Below are 21,174 nucleotides of genomic sequence, written 5' to 3' on the forward strand. Positions count from 1 at the left end.
CCTCACCACATGGTTTTCCTCTATAAAAGTCCCTGCAAGAGACAATTTCCTGGGGGGGAACTACCCGCTCACCCACCCCCCTCTCTCGGGACAGGAGCTTTCTTTCTCTCAATAAATATATTCTGCTCATTAAAAAAGAAAAAAAAAAAAGAAGAGGAGGCCTGGCCCTGGCTCAGTTCTTTCAATCACCGGTTCCGAAAAAAAAAAAAAAAAAAAAAATAGATCTTCTGGCAGCTGATATTTTTTGTGATAAACAATGATTTTCAGCTCAACAATTGCATTGGTTTCATTTTTTTTCTCTTTCCTAGTTCAAAAATTTATATTGGACACAATTTGCTTTTTTAAAAATAACATGTAGGTAGGCTGGCGAGATAGCTCAGCGGTCTAAAGCACCTGCTTAGGCAAGCTTAGGCAGGCGCAGGGGACTGCGGTTCAACCCCAGCACCACATGCCATGCCAGCCCTGCCTTCAGGGTGGGCTGAGCCGGCCAAATAAATAAATAACGTGTAACGTAACTCCATTTCTTCCTCTGGATCTATCAACTTCCAAAGCATTTGTGAGGAGGCATGACATCTGGATTGCTCAGAAGCAACAGCCACACTGATTATTTCTAGATGGTGACATTCTGAAAAGATCTGTTGCATTATTTTGCTTCATACTTTCCTATATTGCTTGAGTTCCTCAAAGTGAAGAAAAAAAAAATATATATATATATGTATATTTATCTCCACCCTGTAGCTGGTGCTGTACTACACTCCATCACATACAAACACCCACTTCATCTCCATCAAGCTTCACAATGAGAGGCATGGGACTGTCGCAACAAGGTGTGGAAGCAGTCACAGGAGAAATCACTCCCACCATGCTGTCGGCAAACCCACCACGAATTGGTGGTGCCTCAGAACAGACCACTTGGCCCCACGCCAGCTCCGCTGCCACTGTCCCTCAGTCTTATTCTCCTTCTCCACGCTAGAAATGCAAACTCTGATTGGCACTGACCGCTCAGCTTTTCACAATAAGTCACGATCACAGAATTTCAGGGTTAGAAAGAACCTCAAAGTTATGTAGTACACTGAGTCATTTTATGGATGGGGATTCTGAGGCCCAGGGAGATGATGAAATTTAACCGAAATCACACAGTGGCCTGGATTCCTGGCCTGGCATACTTCCTAGAAGGCAGACGAAAAGCAAAGACTTTGTAATTGTGCCATATAGGTTCCTGCTGCTTCTGAAAAGATCTCTTAGGCAATCAAGGTCCATAACTGGAACCTTCCTAAAAGGCTACCTTCCAAGAGAGTGGACTCCCAATGGAGCCGGGAGCTGGCAACACACTTAACTGGGGCGGTACCACCCCATAATCCAAAAGAAGTGTGGAGAGACTAGGAAGACACAGCAAGTGGAGAACACACGGCTGCTAAGCAACGCCTCAGGAAAGCGTCAGGACAGACAGGAAAGAGCAGGAGTGGGCCAGATAGCTCAGCAGACTAAAGTGCCTACTTAGGTTTGATCCCCACCGTGCTGTGCCAGCCCTCCCCGAGGGCGCGCTGAGCTAGAGAGTGATATTGGGCATGGTGGCGCATACCTATGACCCCAGCTCTTGGGAGGCTATAAACTGAAGAATCACTACAAGGCCAATCTACATAGTAAGACCCTATAGACCCTGTACACCCTGTACTAAATATATAAAATTAAAGTAAAAAGAGCAGGAGCACAAGGCCAGGATGTGGGGTGACGGCGAAGCAGCTAACAGCAAAGGCAGTGCTGAGAGAAAGCGGCAAACCCCTCCAAACGCCCCTCCAAAACAGATCCGAGCCTTATGTGGTGCTGTCCTGAACAAAAGCTCCAGAACCAATTCTCCAGGACAGCTTCCTGTGGCAGGAAAGCAATTCACCCTCCAAAGACGATGTGCTCCTCTGACCCCGCCGAGCCTACACGGCAGCACGGCTCCCTTCTCCCGAGAAGACTGACTCCACCCCCCGCAGCATTAGCCCACCAAGTAGCATTAGCAATCCTAGGACACAACCTGGAAACAGAGCAGCCACGCAACTGCAAGCAATAGGAGAGAAAGCTAAGCTGCAAGCTGCAAGGGCAGAGACTGCAGCAGGGACAGCAACGCCGGCCGCTCCGGAGGTCTGTCGGGCAGGGAGGGTGAAGGCGAGGCTTAGACAGGCCTGGGCATGTGCGGGGCAGGCAGGGAAAAGAGTCATGCCACGCGGCGGGCAACTCACCTCCATCTTGGCAACAAGGAGCAGCTGCTGTTTGATGCGCAGGAAAACGGAGTCGAAAGCCAGCTGGTGAGCCTGCTGGTTCAGGCGCGTCAGTGCAGCCCGGGAAGCAGCCAGCAGGTTGTGATTACCAGACCCCTTCTCCTAAGACAGAGGTGCAAGGGCCAGTCATCAGGCTCCTGATCTAAGTGTTGAAGTCAAACTTGCCCAAGACTCAGCAGGCGGTAAACAGCAGGGGGCTCCACGGAGCAGCGCTTCCTGGCCAGGCTGGGCGCCGGCCGCTGAGAAGCAGCTGAGTGGCAGGCCCTCTAGATCCCCGCAAGGGTGCTGAGCCAGAGAGCCCTGGAACACTTGCATACGTACACACGGGCACGAGAGCAGAACACAGGCACCTTTTTATTTTATTTTTTCATCTTCATGGTTACGATATTATTTTTTTTAATTGAATAAAAAATATTTTAAAAGGTTAGAAACAATACAGAATTTCACTAACCAACAGGAATTCAACAATGGTTGTTATACTGCATATTGCTGTCTTCAAATTAGTTGTTCAGATAGACACCTTTTTAAAAAAACCATGCTGGGGATACAACCCAGGGCCTCACACGTGCTGCACAACACTGCCACTGAGCTACAGTCCCAAGCACCTGTATCTTTTTGTTGTTGTTACCAGGGATTGAACTCAGAACCCTGGGCTTGCCAGGCAGGTGCCTATGCCACTGAGCTATCTCCTCAGCAAGAATCTGTATCTTTAATTCAGTTTTCTGGGTGATTCTGATGCATCTAGGACAATATGAGCTCATGGATTGGCAGTTTAGGAAAATTTAACTGGACTATTGCTTGGAGACAGACGAGGAGGGAAAAATAGATCCAAAGTTTCCCATTAAAAACAAGAATAATGGACAAAGCTCCACCTCCCAGGGAGGTCAGGTCAACCACACTGGCTACAAGCCAGCCCATGTGAGTTCTCAGGCACACAGCCTGAGAATACAGAGATGGAAAATGCAACCTTAGTTTTTCTATAATAAATGAACCGAGTACAACGGACATAAGTCAGATTAGCAATAAAGATTAACCGACTTGCTTTAACCTAATCTCAGAAGCATGGATGAACGAGTTCACAGAACTGCCTCAAGACATTCCTTGGTCGAGATCAAATGCAGACATTCGGTAGGCCAAGAGGCAGCGCACTGGGGAGACGCAGAGGGCCACCTCGAGCCTCAGCTAGTTACCACCAGCACTCAGGGCTCCCTGGGCCATTCCCAGGGAGCTGTGTGACTCACTCCATTTGTCTGAGGTTCTCAGAGATCTCACAGTTCAAAGGCAAAGTCACCTTACAGGCAACAAACAGACTTTAAAGAAAAGCACCTGAGGAGACAAATCACCCCCAGCCCTGCGCATCTCCCCCAGGGAGCCTGCCTGACCGCACGTGCTAGAGCCCACCACCTCCCTTGGGGAGGAGTGGCTCCTCCAACGCTGGGCAGAGCCCACTTGCATGGGTCCAGCCTGCCTGCGACCAGCATGTCTGGTCCCCTGCCTGCCACTTGGTAAAAGGGAACTGTGCTGCCCAGGGGCCCAGAGCTCACAGCTTACCCATCGTGTGGGCAAATTCAACGTGGACTGAGGTGCAACAAAGCCTTCCAACCACAGGGCAGGGCCACACTCTCCAACAGGGCTTCATCAGAACAAAGACCATCAATCAAAGTCCACCAGCTACCTCGCGTGGGTTTAGTTGTATTCGTTCCTTAAAACCCCACCACAAATGGGAAGCAGAGCAGGCCCCAGCGCAGCCCAGGCCCATGCAGAGCAGGCAGGCTCGGGGCTGCAGAGGGGGAGTGACAGCGAAAGGCCCTCGCTCGCTTGCTTGCAAGAATGCCATCTACCTGCGCTCATACCTTGAGGGTATAAAGCATTTCCATTAAGCTGGCGTACTCAGCAGGGTTATCTTTCTGGAGGTAATTATATTCCTGCCATGGGTTCTTGGCAGAGCTCTTCTTGTCTGTCAAGATGCTCTCCTGAAAGCCAGCCAGGCTCCGAGGGCTGTAGGAGTCAGTCAGATACTTCCCAGCAGTGGACAGAATCCTGCAAGGAAAGCAGAGACTGTTATGCCCTGAGCTGTTGGTGCGAGCTTCTTCCAAAGCAGTCTGCTTTTCCTCACCAGCTCATACGACGGCCTCACGAGGCACACTGGTGTTCCTAAGGAAAAGATGGTACCTTCTGTCATTTGAAGGAGGTGGCCTCGGTGTACACAAAAAAAGGCATTTTTATTCTTCTTTAACACATACGCCCCCACGAAGATGCCAACAGGACAGCCCCCTGCCCAGGGCAGCTCTGTCTATACCACCTGGAGCACTGCACACCACCCAGGTAGACTTCCTGGTCATACGCGCATCGCCATGGGGAACAGTCAGATGCCAGGTGAGCCGCTGGTACCTCAGCTACAAAGGTCCCTGGGGAAGAGTGACGATGGCCCCCACCCTGTGCCTCTTTACCCACAGGACGTACCCACCCTACATGGTGGGCTGTGTGGGGCCCCTGTTCCTCAGCACTGAGAAGTTTACCTTTGTGTCACAGGCACTACAGAGAGCTACTAAAAGGAGCTGTGCTTCCGGTTTGAAGAGAAAACCACCTAGGAGAGGTTCCCTGCTAATGGAAGCTTGGGCAGCTGCAGCTCCACTACGAGGAAAGAGGACAGCCACCCCTACACAGAGCCCTCCTTTTCTCCTCCCAGAGCTCCCTTTGGCCTTTGTCACCACACTTAAAATACGCACAGGATTATAGGAAGGGAAGAGGCACTACAACAAATCCTGAGGTAGCTCACTCCTTGACCCCCCTGTGTGAAATTTCTTAGGAACAAAATTGCTTTGGGTGCAGCACTTTCCTGGAAGCCCTCCTCTTGTCAAAGGAATGCCTGCCCTTGTCAACAGACCCCAGGGACACAGACTTCCTCAGAAACCACAGCTGACACCAGCGCTGTGTACCTCTGCCTGTAGTCATCGGAGGTCTGTCTCTTATGTAAGCTTGCTGCTTCTTTTGTCTATCAAACCACAGACTGTCCCTGCCACTTGCCTTCCCTACTTGTCAGAAGTTGCCTCCTCTCCCTCACCCTTCCACACTCCATTTCATCAGTCCTTCAAAGGGCTAGAAGAGTGATCTTTTCAAAAAGAAAAGGTACCCATTACTCAGGACAAAACTAACACCACCCAGGCATGGCGCACACGTCTCCATCACCTGGGCCTCAGACGCTGCCAGGCACCCCCACCCCAGCATCACCTGCCTTGCTGCTCCTCCAGGGTTTCCCTGATCACAGGCCCTCCCCTGACACGCTCTCCCTCCTCCCTGTGCACCTGGGGAAGCCTGCTTCTCCGTCAGGATACACCCCCAAACACCCTCCTCCCTCACAGCCTCCCTGAAGCCCCAGGGGAGCTCTTGTCCTCAGCACCCGCCGGCCTCCTGCCTCTGCTACGCACACACCACATGGTCTCACTTCATCCCCACTGGACCACGAGGACAACACACGGAGCGCTCTGCACCACTGAGCTCCTAGCACCCGCACAGTGCCAGGTACATGGCAGGCACTCAGGAAAAGTTTATTAATGATCACTGTCCCTGGGCCCAGCGGCCAGAAAGTCAGGCCAACCTAATCCCTGCCTCGGAGGAGTCGGCTCTCCCATGGAGGCCTACTGCAATACATGCTTCTGCCTCAGGGAACCTGACCCCCTACGCCACCCTGCCGTCCATGCTGAAAGCAGCTAGCTACATCGGCAATGCTCTGAGTGGTAGATGCTGTAACTTAAGATGCCAGAATAGACGCAACTCCAGCCCCAAGAGCTAATGGCCTCTTGTCCTAGCGTCCTTGTCATTCAGACATCACTAGGGGTGCGTCCTTAGTGTCTGGTCTCTTACCACATGCATGACTGCTGTTGGTGCTACTACTAAACCTCACAGAGCACTTGATATCTTTCCAAAAAGGGCCTCCTTCTTCCTGTACAGGGCTCTAAATCAGGATGAGGATATCACGTAGGCACGCACAGTCTTGGCCCTCCCAGAGCTCTGAGATTAGGGCGTTCGGCGGGTGCCGGCACGCTGATGCCTGTGCAGGGGAACGCGGGCGCAGGGGGGGGCTACAGGTCCCCGTTTCCTCCACTTGCTTCCTTTTCAAGGCAGGTTATTACCCACTCCTCAGCCGCAGGAACCTCAAGTTTGTCTAACGAACTGTCCCACGCAGACCCTTCCCTGGTAAAACGTGTCTGGGCTTACAATGATAAAAGACGTCCCAAGTTGAAAGTATCACTATGTCCGACATGCATCTGACACTCGGCCTTCTGGACACCTTCGCTCAGCAGCACGCAGGAGGTTGTGGGGAAATCTCTAGCCCAGGAAACACAAACGTCCCAAATTCAAAGGACGGTTTCTCCCGGATGTGTCTCCCTGCTGTGCCCTCATGAGACTAAAAAGCCCGAGGCAGGCCCGCCATAGACCAAGGACTGTCTGCCCTGGTGTTACCACCCGAAGCAGAAGAGGCACGGCCACCGCCACCACCCTTAGCTCGCCCAAGGACCAAGGCAGATCGCGCGGAGGAGGACACCCGCCCAGCCCTGCTTTACTCAGCACGTCAATCACTAGACCATCCCCTCTGCAAAAAGGCGGTTTGGGGAGCCCAGTCCCAGCTTGCTTGCGCTTTACCTCTGAAGCCCTCTGGAGCATTCTAGCAGCTGCCGGGGGCCTGCCCCCAGGGAGTCGGGGCTCTGCAGGTGAGACTGCCGCGAGATAAGCTCAGCTCTAGAGGCGGCCTGCCTGCTGCCACACCGCAGTGCAGCCTCCCCGGCATGGTGCCGGCCCCCTCAGACGGGGCTTCCAGGCCAACATGGCCCTTCAGAGGCTGGGCTGGGTCCGCCCAGCTGCTCGTCCTGCCACGGCAGGCTCAGCCTTCTCTCTGGACTACAATGTGCAGTTAGAAGGGCTCCCTCTTTGTCCGTCACCGCTCCATCCACCTTCCTAACCATCTCTGTTCCTACTCCTTAGAAAGGCAAAAGAAGAAACTGAGAAAATCTGCATTTCCTGGTGAGAAAAGAAGCCTGAAAAGTAGTGAGCCCTGGGTGACTCAGGCCATACCGGGCTTCAAGTCAGGGCCTCAGACAGTTATTTCTGCAATTTTTTAACAACAACAAAAAATCACCTACACCTAAGTCTGTGCCTTAGTAGGAGGATTAGTCAGTTCACATGAAGTCTCTCCTACCAGAGCTCAGTCAGTGCTGAAGGGACAGGAGTGGTGGTGCAACCCTGTAATCCCCATGCTGTGGGAGCCCGAGGCAGGAGAATCCCAAGTTCAACCCCAGCCTGGGCAACATAGCAAGTAAGCAAGCCCCTATTCTAAAATAAAGGGGGTGGCTGGGCGTAGAGGCCCATGCCTGCAATCTCAGCCGAGGCAGGAGGATCAGTGCGAGCTCAAGACCAGCCTGGGGGGGCTGGTGAGATGGCTCAGTGGTCGAAAGCACCTACTTAGAAAGAGCTTAGCAAAGCACAGGGACCGCGGTTCAATCCCCCAGCACCACATGCCAGCCAGCCCCGCCCCCTGGTGGGCTGAGCTGGCCACACACACACACACACACACACACACAAATAAATAAATAAAAATTAAAAAAAAAAAAAAAAAAAGACCAGCCTGGGCTACAAAGTGAGCTCAAGGCCAGCGTGCACTGCACGGCGAGACTGTCTCAAAAAGACAACCAATCGATCAATCAATAAATGTATGTATGCATGTGATGGCTCAGTACAAAAGGTCTAGAGGCAATCTAATTAATAAATTTAAAAAGTGGGAAGGGAGGAGACTCTCAGTAAGATTATTTCTGGGGGAGAAGGATTTTTAGGGTACAATTTTCAGTTTTTATTTTGAATACTTGTGAATTATCTAGATTTTTAAATGAGCCACCACTGATTATGAAAACAACACGCCACGCGGCTTGCACCACGCTAGTGCTGAAGCTGCGCCTCTTCCTACCAGCCGGCGACTGCCCCAGGCCCCCAGCCCCGCAGGGTCCCCTCACTGCGCACATGCGCATGTGGGGGGGGTTGGGGGCCGGGGGGGCCGCTGGCGCCGTTCACACTATCCCCGCACAGGCTGCTGTGTGCCCGTGCTGCTCAGCTGCAGTCAGCTGCTCCTACTGTCCCGCGCTGCAGGACCGCCCACAGTGATAGGAACAATCTGAAAGTCAACTCTTTGGGCACCACTTATTAAAGAGGCTATTTGTCTTCCAGGGAAGGTGCTCTGCTCCTTTGTCAAAGAGGAAGTAAGTGTGTCTGGGGCCGTGCCTGCATCTTCTAGTCTGTCCACTGATCTTCCAGTCGGGTTTGTTGCCAGTACCACACATATTTTATCAGGGTAGCTTTGTAGTACAATTTCAGGTCAGGGATTGTGATGCCCTTTGCCTTCCTTTGTGCTGGCTCCAAATTTTTAAGTAAAAAATTTTTAAAAAGACTCGGGATATAACTCAGAGCTAAAGCCGTGGTTCAAGCCCTGGCACACAACAACAGAGGACTGCTGCTAGCTCCACAGTTCCTCAGTAGCAGAGTCGGCCGTGCTGAGGAAGGCGGGAGTGAGCGACAAGAAGGAAACACTGCAAGTGGCGTCCCTGCGGGGAAGCTGCCCAGATGGGGCCAAGCAAGGCAACAAAACACCTAGCAGTATCAGAGGAAAGAAAGGGGACAGAACAAACTCTTCTTTGGGACTCCCTTCTGCAGCACCTAACTCTGCTGCAGGCCCAGGCAGGCACGCATGGGGTGAAGCCCGAGGCTGTGGGACGAGCGCTCCTGCAACACCCTTCGGTGGGACCACGTGAGTTCTGGGCGCAGCCACTGAGTCACAGTCTGCCGGAGCTCAGCCCGCTCACCCCGGAACAGCACGTCCTGTGTCCTCCCTCTGGCTGAGACCTCCGCAGCAAGCCGAAGTCGCGTGACCACTGCCAGTGCCCTGCCCTTTTCAGAGACTCAATAAATGTTTAATGATGACAATAATGACACCTTGAATCCAGGTACAGGCAGTCCTTGAGCCCTGTGGCTTTCAGATTTGACCATCTGCTGCCCTCGCTGGAGAGTGTACTGAACTGTGCTCCTCCACCCGAGAACTCCGGACGGGAGGACACTGAGCACACCGACTACTCCTACCTGTTTGCTAGCTGCTGCTCAAAGTCTCCACACTGCCGCAAGAGCTCTCCACAGGTGGCTATTATCCTAAAGAAAACAAAAAGCACTTCATGTTCAAGTACCAGGAATGTCAACATTTACAGGTCAAACATTGTCTCATTCATAAAAATTCTAACTATTTGCTCCTTTTGGTGGTGCTGGGTTCTGGGAAAGTTGCAGACTGTTTGCCAGTCCAGCTGAAATGTTTTACCAACTAGCAATTAATGGAAAAGATCCCTTCCACTGTCTCCTGGGTCACTATATCCCTGCTATGAACCACAATTCTACCTACCACCACCTCAAATAATTTTACATTTCCAAACTAGTGAGTTTTATCTTTGTGAAGATGTATTGGGAATACTTTGTATCTAAATTTTAAAATCAACATTTATTATTTAATATTTGCTAGATGGCTATTTGTAAGATATAAAAAAAACTGCCTTGAGATTAGAAGTATCTCTCTCCCTCGGATCACAGGAAAGGCAGAGGACTGATTCATTTGTTTCTCAGGGAAAACCCTCAGTGGTCACCACATCTACATTTAATACTTATTTCACCTTCAAGTGATTTTACGCCAGGAGTCAGACTCTAGCTACGGAGCCCTTCAACACCAAGCGCACAAGGTCAGGGCGAATCCAACCATTTAAAATATCTGAAGCCTCATTAACTTTTAACTTTCTCTAAGAATGCCTGTCATCACCCGGGTATCTAGGCATTCCATCAGAAGAAAGCTTTATGAGAAGGTAAAATATTCCACTCACGCAGAGGCAATGAACACAAGACTCACGCGGGGCATCTCCTGCCTGCAAAAGCTCCGCACATGACAGAGGGTACACTAAGCACTGACAGCACTCAATTTCATTAGAAAATACAAATCCAGAATGAAGTCCATGAGGCGGGCATCGAGACGGTCCCAGGGGGCTGGGCCTACCCTGGCTGCCTTGCTGTGTGCTCGCGTCACCGACAAGTACCACGGGCCAGGGCCCAGGAAAGAGGCTAAGTGGGGTGGGCCGGGCCCACAGCTCCGCCGCACCGCACCTACCTGGCAAGCAGAAGGCCATGAATTCAATTCCCAGAACCAAAACAAAAGAATCTAAGTGGGTGATACAGCGGAACATAGGCCCCTGAGGAATGGTTTGAAGGACATTCCTGCATTTCCTTCTATCCTGGGAGCTGACAGGCCACTCGCAGCAGAGAGAAGCACAGCACACCAACGAACACAGGCCCTTTCACAGCACTCGTACCTCACTGAAGGAGACGAGGCCTGCGCAAAGAACTCCTAACCTATTTTATGAGCAGAGGACTCTTGGTGCTTCACTCTTACTGATGGTGGGTCTGGCGTTTTGTCTACTGGCTTGATTTTAGAATCTAGAGGATTAGCTTTTAGATTTCATTTTTTATTTTATTTTTAAGATTAACTTTTTTTTAAAGGTAATGAAGGGGGAAAATGAACATCCTGTGAACACATCGGCTGTCTTGCGTGATGCCTGCCACAGCAGGCGCCTAGGGCCAAGCTGCAGCTCCAAGTACCTGACGGAGCTCTGAAAAGCAGTCCAGTCCTCCTGAAAAAGGGCGCCGGGAGGAACGTCATCCAGCCTGCATTTCTTTCGCACTGACTGGAGAGTACTGGTGAAATCAGACACATACCTAGGGAGACAGGAAACAGGACGCAAGTGTCACACAGATTCCTCCATTCTAAAGGCACCTGGGATTCACAGCCTTAGACAAATTACTAATCCCTCTGTCCCTCTGTCCACCTATAAATTTCCAACCATGAAAAAGTCTTCTTTATGAGGCAAAACCACCTTTGTCACCAGCAGGGTAGCTGGAACAGTTGCTTCAGACGAAGCAGAAAGGCAGCTGCAATGAGCAGGTCAAGATGGCCTGGGAGAATCACCACCCAGCCCACAGTTAGTGACAGACGGTGACCTGGAAGTGAGAGGCCAGTTCTGACACCGGGGTACCTCTGCAAACCAACGCCCTGAATTTTAGCCATGGCAGATAAATCACAGCTCGAAGACGGAAGGGCACAACTTTCGAGGGTACCAGAAGACCCTGTTCCATCTTACCTGCCCTGCTGTAAGATTCTTCGTTGTGTGTTTGTTTAATACATGCAGCTGCTGCAGCAAGGAGCTCTGCGATAACGAGGCCCGCGCCACCGCTGCTCCCTGCCGTGGCCCAGGAGTCAGTACACACAGGAGATCCCCCAAGCAGGTGACAGAATCGCAGGGAGCCCTGGGAAAGGCTCCACCAGCCCTGGCCTCAGCTATGTTTTGTAAATGTAATTAATGATGGCTTCTGTGTGACCACATGAAGTTGTTGGGAGTCATAAGGTTGCCTGACTGAAAATGTCTTAGAACATGAACAAATCAGGGCATGCCCTTGGAAGGGTGTGATGAAGAAGACGGAGGGGCATGGTGTCCCCCGAGAGCGGAGGACACCTGTGAGACATGGGTGTAACAGCAGCTGTGTCCAAAGCTGCCCTGCCCCAAGCTCCAGGCTGGGGCAGCAGGCCATGCCGGATGAGCCTGGGCCTACAAAGTGTGTGGAGGCAAAGAAAGTGACTCAAAGGCCACATGGGAGGAGAGACTTCCTCAGGCCGCGCCAGGAGCTGCGACTCTGCTGAGCCCTTGATGAAGGCCACAGGCTGCACAGCAGGAAGCCACACAGCCAAAACCCCGGTGTTTTGGGGAGATGCACGGAAGTCCTGAGGACAGACAGGCAATGGTAAGAAACAGAGTTTTGCTTTAGGTGTGCGAGGTTAAACAACCATGTCACCAACTGTGCAGCGTAACCAGTATGCGCAGGAAGAATGTGCCACCCTTCGATCCCAGTGCTGCAGGAGCTCCCAGGACAGAGCTCGCTGGGGGGTGCTGGGGGTATTTCATGACCCTCCAGCCCAGAATTCAAAATGGGTTTACCATGAAACCTCAGATAAAAGTGTCGCTTCTGTCCACTATGCCTGGCTTCAGGCCTTCCAGTTCAGTCTCATCTCCAAGCACCTATCACATACGCTTTCGCTTCACGCGCACACCTTGTGCAAAGGGACATTATCGTCAATGACTCAAAGCAGCAGCGGGCAGCCACGGCGACCCGCCCGGCCCCACAAGGAAGTGCGAGGCCCGGCTGGCCCAGGCCACCCAGCGGGGAGCCTTCCTGTCCAGGGAGCTGTAAGCCTCTGGCTGCACCCCCCCTCCCTGGCCCAGCTGCTCCACACTCCCTACAGCCTCTTCTAACGGCTGAACAGCATCCAGCCTGAGCCCAGCTCACGCTAACATCAACCTAATTTCCCTGACTAGTTTTACAAACATGAACTATTTTGCTAACTTCCAAGTCTTCCCTTCAAAGGAAGATAACTTGATTTTTACATATCCTAATACACAGTTTGAATTCTTAATGTGGATCTGTGTTATTTTTAAACAAAGTAATCAAAATACTGGAAGAAAACCTAATGGTAAAAGTCTAACAATGGCTCAGAGAAACAGGAGACAGAGAAAGGAACGGCCCTAAGAATGTCCAAAGCCGTGGATGCCTATAATTCCAGAACTCTGAGAGGTGGAAGCAGGAGGATCACGAATTTAAGCCCAGCCTGAGTAACTTAAGAGGTTTAGCAAGATCCACAATAAAAACTAAAGAGGTCTGAGAATGTAATTCAAGGGCCTTGGGTTCAATCCTAGAACTGAAATTTTTAAAAAAAGTTCAAGACCTCATCTTGCATAGTAGAGAACTGAGAGGCAATAAAGTTGGTAAACAGAAATCTTTTTTGGCTTACCAGGAACAACTAGCAGAACTAAAATTTAGCAGATTGTCCAAAGTTTGTTATTTCCGAGAAGATTAAAAGTACACAGGAAGGGAGGAAGAAGGATTTTTAATGCTGTTTTCACATGGGAGGATTATTTCTAAAAGCAGTATCTCTGCTCTTTTATAATAAAATTTCTAAATCTGAAGAAAAAATGGCTTTTATTCAAATAATGTTGATGGCAGAGGAAGAAAAAGGTGAAGCTTTTTCTTTGCGAGGCTTGCTGCTGAGGGGGCATTTCATGGACACGCGCCTGCGCTGCCTGCTCCTAACGCTGCTCCTTGCCAGCATTCCTGGCCTGAAGACACCCGAGAGCCTGGGCCCAGAGCCCTGCCAGGTTGTAGGGGAGAGCTGGTATTTCTGGAACAACAAGTGCTCCCTATACTTCCTAGAGCGAAACAGCATCAGTCCAAGGAAAGAGATCTCGAGACCGCAACTCCATTTTGGAACAAACTCTCAGAGGGAGGCCCTAGAGAGTGTAAGAATTCACTTTTGTCTGTAAGCTGGAAACTGGAACATACAACTTCCTGCGGCCTGCACACTTCAGGCAATTCGGTCAGAAAGGCCAGCCTAAGGAGCCAGGAAGATGGCTCAGTGGGGAAAGTGCTTCCCTGGCAAGTGCAAGGGCCTGAGTTCAGTCCCTGGTTCCGCCAAAAAAAGAAAGGCAGGCCAGCCCTATACTGCTTTTCTTCTTGCTGGCAAAATGTATTTTAACTTTTCTTTTGCTTTCCTTTCTGGAACTGTATGTGTACGTGTGCGTGCGTGCATGCGTGTGTGCATGCACGTGGGCAGGCCCGTGGCCCTGGGGATTGAACCACGGCCTGATGCATGCTGAGCACACCCGCCACCACTCAGCCACGCTCCCAAGTCCTTCACAAATGGCTTTATTGTGATACACTGTAATCCACGCCCCACACAATGCACCCATTCTAGACTGCCTCCCAGGAGTTTCCAGAGTGTTCCCAGCACTGTATAACCACCATCATAACCAGAACATTTTCATCATCTCAGGAGAAACCCACATCCTTTGACAGTCATCCCCTCCCTCTAAATTCTCCTGGCACCAGGCAAACTTGAAGCTTTTCATCCCCCATCTATAGATGCGCCAGTCCTGGACCCTCTGTATAGATGGAATGATAAACAAATGGTCTTTTCTGACTGGTTACTTTTACTTAGCATAATGTTTACATAGCTTTTTACTTAATATTTTAATAACACAAGAAATACAAATTCATGCTTATTGATTTAAAAATAAAAAATGACAAAGGATCTGGAGGTATAGCTCAGCAGTAGGCTCTGGCCTAGCAGGCACAAGCCCCAGGTTCAATCCCCAGGACTGCCAAAGGCAGAAGAAAGACTTTTCTTATGACCACCACCCCACGCCTTCTCCATCTCTCTAAAGACAACTACTGTTGTGAGTAATTTGCCTGGCCTAGGGCTCAACACTTTTTTTTCTGTTAAAGTCCAGACAGTAAATACTTTAGAACTTCAAGTCTACTCTGCCTTCACGATGAGATGGGAGTCAAAGAACACAGCTGAGTACGGCTGTGTTAAAAAAAAAAAAACAAAAAAAACTTTATTTATACAAATGCAAACACATGGCAGATAGGCATGACGGTACATACTTGCAGTTCCAAAACTGTAGGAAGCTGAGGCAAGAGGATCCCAAGTTTGAGCCCAACTTGCCTGGGTAACATAGCAACTTATCTCAAAAAAAGATTGGGGATGGAGCTCTGTGTGAAGGTCCTGGGCTCAATCCCAGTACCAGGGAAAAAAATGAAAGGAATAAAAAATAGATGGCAAGCAGCACTTACGTAATTTGGGACATGGAGTCATAAGTGAAACAGCACGCTGTTTGAAAAAAGAGCGAGTTGAACTGGCAGAGGGAGTCAATTTGGAAGGAAAGGTGTGGTTAGACTTTGTCACTGAAGACGACAAGCGGATTCTTGGTGACACTGAGCCTTTCCACAATACTACCATGGAGGAAATGCCATGCATGTGGCTGACTTAGTAATTCCCAGATGAGACAGTTCTGCATGCCATGCTCGCTGCTGCTGAACAGGCAGTCACAACAAGCACGGTGCTTCTCTGGGAAGTTGTGAATCTCGTCTCAGTGCTCATAATGGGTCAGAAGTACAGATTTTGATGGCAAAGAGACATTAGTCGTGAGCTCTTGTGAGGAAAGGCACCGGCTTTATCCTCTTTAAACTGTTGGAGTGGGTACAAAAGATGGGGTCTGTAAAATCTTTCCTTCTTAGAAATGTATTTCCTAGCTGTTGAAATGGCTGTATTAGATGTTCTCTATCATTTGATAATATACTTGTGGACTAAAAGATGTAAGTGCCATATAAAATCAGCCAATTATGTTAAACTAGTATATCGGCCTTTATTGTGTTTGTGTTTAGCCTGACTAGAAAGGCCTTTAAAATGGACTTTTTTTAAAAAGAAAGTATTTGATTGCATTTTGTTTTGGTATTGCATTTACTCAGTAACCATTTAATTAGTGCTAAGTGTGAACTGACCCTGTCGCTAAGCCTCAGCAAGCAATCATATCCTAGGTAGGGCGAAATCCCCAGTAAAACTGCCATGTTGCACATGTCCTAACGAAGTCTGAATGTTAAATAAATTGTATACTCACTTAAATTTTTAAAAAAAGGGCCGGGGAGATAGCTCAGTTGAATAAACACTTGCCCGGCAAGCACAAGGTCCTGAGTTCAATCCCCAGTACCGAGAAAAAAAAGAAAAAAAAAAGATGTAACCTATGAGTTATAGTTTGCCCACAACTATTAGTGTATTTAATAATAAACTATTAAAGATATTATTAAAAAAAAAAGACCTATGAAAAGGTCAGCATTCCTGGTTGTTTCATTCTGTGAAAAAACAATCACACCTACTGGTTCCTACATGGCCTACGGCTGTCCCTGAGCTGCAGAGGCCTCCGTCACCACAGACACCAGGGCCCGCAGGGTCTGCAATAGTACCCGCCTTCTGCAGAAAAGGCTTGCTGAGCTCTGCTGCAGAAAACACACGGCAGTTTCTGTACATTCTCTCTACACAGTATCTTACTGCAATGTGCTGCTTTTTCCACTTACCATGCTTTTTACACCCACCCATAGCCACACACGTAGATCTAACTAACACTTTGCTACATATGACCCCTTCCTATGAACTTATCCTGCTATTCAGCCACGGCCTAATGGGCAGACAGGTAGGTAGCTTCAAATGCCCCACTTCTGCCCAGAGCGCTGCAAGATCATCTAAAAGGCACCCCTTTGGGCTCCGGTGTGCTTCTCGGGGTCCACAGCAGGAGTTTCTACCACGACAGACACTGCCCAGGCCACTCCCCCAGGCTTACTTGGCGAAGAGGGACTTCAGAGCAGTCAGCAGGCCGCAGACCCCCAGGCCATTGGTGAATCTGGCACATCTGTCAACAGCTGCAGACGCCAGGCCAAAGAGCTTGCTCACGGAGTGGCTCAGCTCCTGCACACAGTCGATCACTTCCCCACGCTCCTGGGCACAGAGCACACGAGCAAGAGCCATGTCAGACTCCAGCCCCCTGAGAGACGACATCCCGGGTGTGCCGCCTGTTCTCTCACGTGTGGCAAATCACTAATGGGACACCAGCAGCACTGTCCCCAACTGTAACAGTTCTAGACCCTGAGCTGAGCGGGGACACTGCATGGTCAGCAACTCCCTGGAACCTTCCGGCAGAAAAGTCGGACCAGAGCCTGGATCACCCTTGTATTTTTCACCTCTTCCCTCTTTTCCCATGATTAATAAGATGGAGCTCTGCCCTCTGGCTCTGGAAGTGGGACTCAAATCCCCCATATCACTCTCTCTCAAAAATGTAGTAGAAAGAAAATGCTTCTTTCAGGGGCAGGAATGTGCCTGAAGGGAACAGGCTTTCTAGGTACAGCCCTAGGAAACGTGGAAAGGTTCTAAGCACAGCAAGAGCAATTCTGACATGTCTGCTCATGACATGCTAGAAAGCCTAAACGACTTGAAAACAAAATACTCTTTGGAACAGAAAGGGCCTTCCTGGTGCCCACACAGCATAGCCATGGGAGCTTCATTCCCGAGTCTATTTCATAGTAAATCAAAGAGATACCAGCTTAGGGCGCCTAAATTTCAGGCTGTTGTTTTGCTAGATTTTGCCAATGTCCAATAGGGACTTCATTTCACAGGTGGAAGACAAGAGCCCCGAGACACTTAAAGGCGCCGCCTTTGTTTTCGGCCCACTGCATCCCAGCCCTGCCAGTCTTGGCCGGGGCCAGCACTCGGCCTGCTCCCTACATGAGGTGGCAGCGCTGCGACATTACCAAGGGCACGGCGCTGATCTGGATGAGAAGGTTGCTCTCCTCCATGTCGCCGTACCTCAGCTGGTAGGGCTTGTACGGGCTGTACACAGCATCCACCAGTTCCACGACCTTCACCATGTTGTACTCCTCTGTGAGGAACCAGAAATGCAAAACAAAAGTGAGTGGAGAATATGAAACTGGCAGCTGGAGAGCTGCAGGCGAGAGGCACTCCACCACATTTCCAGCAGTGACGACGACTACTGAAGGTGCCTTTATCGTACGTGGAAGCTTCTTCAGCCAGCACGTCCGCAAACACCCAAAAGGACCCAGCCTAGTGCCTGTGAGCTGACCGTACTACTACAGACACGGCCTCCCTCACCCCACAGGCATCAGCCAAGAGCCCCTTCAAGTGAAAACTCCTGTCAGGGTCAGGCTGAAGAAGCGCAACAGGGACAAGCTTCTCTAGGAGGAACAGTTTCCTTTCCAAGTACTCCTCAGGCTAAAAAACGAGAGTGCCCTCACATGGGGCATCCCCCAAATTTCTCTTGTTTGTATCCAGAATGTAACTGCCCCTATTCCAAGCATGGCAATCGACATCTAAGAATCATCCCAAAGAAATGCACAGATCTGCAGACAGACGGTGTACACTGAAGGGTGTTCACAGATCCAGTGCCAGGATCAGAGTTTTGGAAATCTGAACAGAGTAGGGGAAACAGAACAGCCTAAGCAGTTTCCTTATGTCCTTCCAGTTCCCGCCAATGCACTCTATAATGAAGAAACCAATAGAACCCCACTCACAGGACCACCCTGCTGGCAATTTCCAGGGACTTCCCAAAATCTTTTCTCAAGCATGCACAGCCCTGAGGCTTCTCCTCGTGAAGAGTAAGACAGTGGCTATGGAGAGGAAAAATGGGCCGGGGTGGAGCGCAGCATGTGCAGCCCTGGCCTCCATCCCCAGCGCCTCAGAAATGCTTGCCAGTGACGAACCTCGCCTGCTAGCAACAGTCAGGTATCCGCGCCTCCTGCATGCAAAGGGAAGCCCGCATGGCATCAATGCAGCCTTCCTGAGAATAAGGGAAGCGCGGGGCAATCCAGAATGTGGGACATCTCCTAAGAATCGCTACCCCCTTATCTCTACATGTCAATGCCAAGAAAGACAAAACAGGGGCCGGGGAGGTGGCTCAGTGGAATAAGCGCTTGCCTGGCAAGCACAAGGGCCTGAGTTCAATCCCCGGTTCCACCAAAAAAAAAAAAAAAAAAAAAAAAAAAGAAAAGAAAAGAAAAGAAAAAGAAAGACAAACGCTATAAAATGACTGGGATTAAAAGAGACACAGTGACTACATGCGAGGCACGAATCACACCTGGAAGCTGAGGTGGTAAAGCAGCTACACAGGTGCATGGAGCCAGGCATGGCGGGCCCAGCAGCAACCCCTGCCCTCTGGGAGACCAAGCCAGGACGACTGCAAGTTCAAGCTCAGCCTGCACTGCACAGTGACTCAGCAAGGTCCTGTCTACATGTCCAACATCAGAAAAGGGCTGGGACGGAGCCCAGTCAGAAGCCTGGACTCCATTCTCGGTACCCAAGGAAAGGAAGGCAGGGCCGTGGAACTGCAGCATCTGAACAGACCGCACAGCACGGCACAGCACGGCAGCGTGCAGTCAGCTAGGCTTCCCGAGCGTGATGGCAGCAACAGGCCCTGCTACAGACACCCCGAAGCACACAGACGACACCTGCACTCAGACACAGGTCTGCCCACAGTCAGCCGAAAGGCTGTGCTTGTTTTTGTACTTTAGGGAAGGGTCTGCAGGGTGTTCAGGGCCTCACCACATAGACTGGACTCCTGTGATCCACCTGTTCACAGCCTCCCAAGTGCTGGGATTACAGGCGCGCACCACCTTGCCCATCTCCATTGCCTCTCAGCGCGCCCCAGCGCGGGGCCAGCACAGCAGGCCTGGGGATTGAACCCCCAGTGCTTGCAGGCACTTTAATCTGCTGAGCTACTTGGCCGGCCCTCGAAATGCTATTCTAGACAAATTTAAACTATGTTTTGCTTTCCTTTCATGTTCAATAAGTTCTATAATAAATATAGGGGCTGGAGAGATGGCTCAGTAGAATAAGTGCTTCCCTGGCAAGCGCAAGGGCCCAGTTCTGCCAAAAAAATAAATAAATATACATTGCCCATTAATTTAAAAACTCAACCTAAATTAGTTTCAAATTCTACGTTATAATGTAAAATTTATATACTATATATGTGTATATATATATATACACACACTTTGGGATTTTTTTTGTGGTACCAGGGATCAAACTCCTAAGGTAAGGACCTTATGCTTACCAGGCAAGTGCTTATAGCACCGAGCTATCTCCCCAGCCCTATTACTGTATGTTTTAAATGACAGCATGTACATGTGTTAACTAATAAAATAACAAAAAGTGGTTTTATGGGAGTTTGTTTTTGTCTTTTTGACACAGGGTTTCAGTTCAGTCTGGCCTCAAACTCGGAGAGAACCGCCTGCCTAGGTCTCCTGAGTGCCGGGATTACAGGCGTGCAGCGCTGTATCTGGTTTATATACATGATTTTCATGATACAGTTTCCAAAGTTTCTAACCACTAAAGTACAAATATAAAATAATATGTCATCAATCATCTGAACACCTGACAATGAAGAAGAATGAAGAGTCACACCCTCGCTCACAAGTAACAGGTATAAAAACAGGCAGCACCACGCCCGTAACGTCAGGACCCAGGAGGACCACCACCCCGAGTTCAAGGCCATTCTGAACTATACAGTAAGTTCAAGCCAGCCTGGAACGTGTAGTAAGACCCTGCCTCAATAAAAGCCAGCAGTGGGAGGCAGAAAGGGCAAACATGACAAATATCTTTTACGGGTTTATTTCTTAGCTACTATAATTCTAAATTCATCCTAAGAAATAATCACAGCTGTGTAAAAAATCTAATGACTAAGACAGTTCACAATAGCTTTATAGGGGCTGGTGAGACAGACGCATAAGCACCTACCCGGCAAACGCAAGGTCCCAAGTTTGATCCCCGTCCCCACATGCCGTGCCAGCCCCAGAACACTGGGCGCGCTGTGCAGGGCATGGCGGTGCACGCCTGTAATCCCAGCACTCAGGAAGTTAGGAGAGGAGGACTGCTGCAAGTTCAAGACCAGCCTCGGGGCTACAAAAGTGAGTACGAGGCCAGCCTGAACTGCATAGCAAGACCCTATCTCAAAAAAATAATCATTTCATAATAGCGGCTAAAAATTATGTCATACTATAAAGCAGTTGTTAAAAATCACATCATAGGATAAATTTAATGACATAAGAAAAGATGTGCTATTTTGAGTAAAGAAGACTATAAAATTGTAACCACCAATATTTTGCACAATATATTGTATACATTATAACATATATACATTTAGTATAAGATTATGTAATATAAAATTATGTATATTTATACAGTACTTATGTACGATATGCTCAATATTTTTATTAATATTTGTGAACTATGTGCATTTACACTTGAATCACTGGGAAGAAATAAAGCAGAATGTTGCCAGTGGCTCTGAGATGAAGTTATAGAGCATGCCTATTCTGTTTTGATTTTGGTGTATGTTTCCAAAGTATTTTTTAAGAGGCCAGGGAAATGGCTCAGTAGAATAAGCAC

The 21,174-nt window shown here is 49.5% G+C and overlaps 1 protein-coding gene across 1 annotated transcript in view; it reads right to left on the bottom strand.

Moving 5' to 3' along the window:
• Cog7 (component of oligomeric golgi complex 7) overlaps positions 1–21,174 on the bottom strand; it is a 67,095-nt gene that overhangs the window by 15,204 nt on the left and 30,717 nt on the right. Inside the window, exons 8-13 of the mRNA XM_004622888.2 lie at positions 17,526–17,653; positions 16,562–16,716; positions 10,938–11,054; positions 9,390–9,455; positions 4,121–4,307; positions 2,229–2,369 (exon numbers count right to left, since the gene is read on the bottom strand). Of these exons, the coding sequence (XP_004622945.1) occupies positions 2,229–2,369; positions 4,121–4,307; positions 9,390–9,455; positions 10,938–11,054; positions 16,562–16,716; positions 17,526–17,653 (794 nt within the window). The remainder of the gene's footprint in view (positions 1–2,228; positions 2,370–4,120; positions 4,308–9,389; positions 9,456–10,937; positions 11,055–16,561; positions 16,717–17,525; positions 17,654–21,174) is intronic.

This window comes from Octodon degus, unplaced genomic scaffold (assembly GCF_000260255.1).
Source record: "Octodon degus isolate 3935 unplaced genomic scaffold, OctDeg1.0 scaffold00001, whole genome shotgun sequence".
NCBI classification, from domain to species: Eukaryota; Metazoa; Chordata; class Mammalia; order Rodentia; family Octodontidae; genus Octodon; species Octodon degus.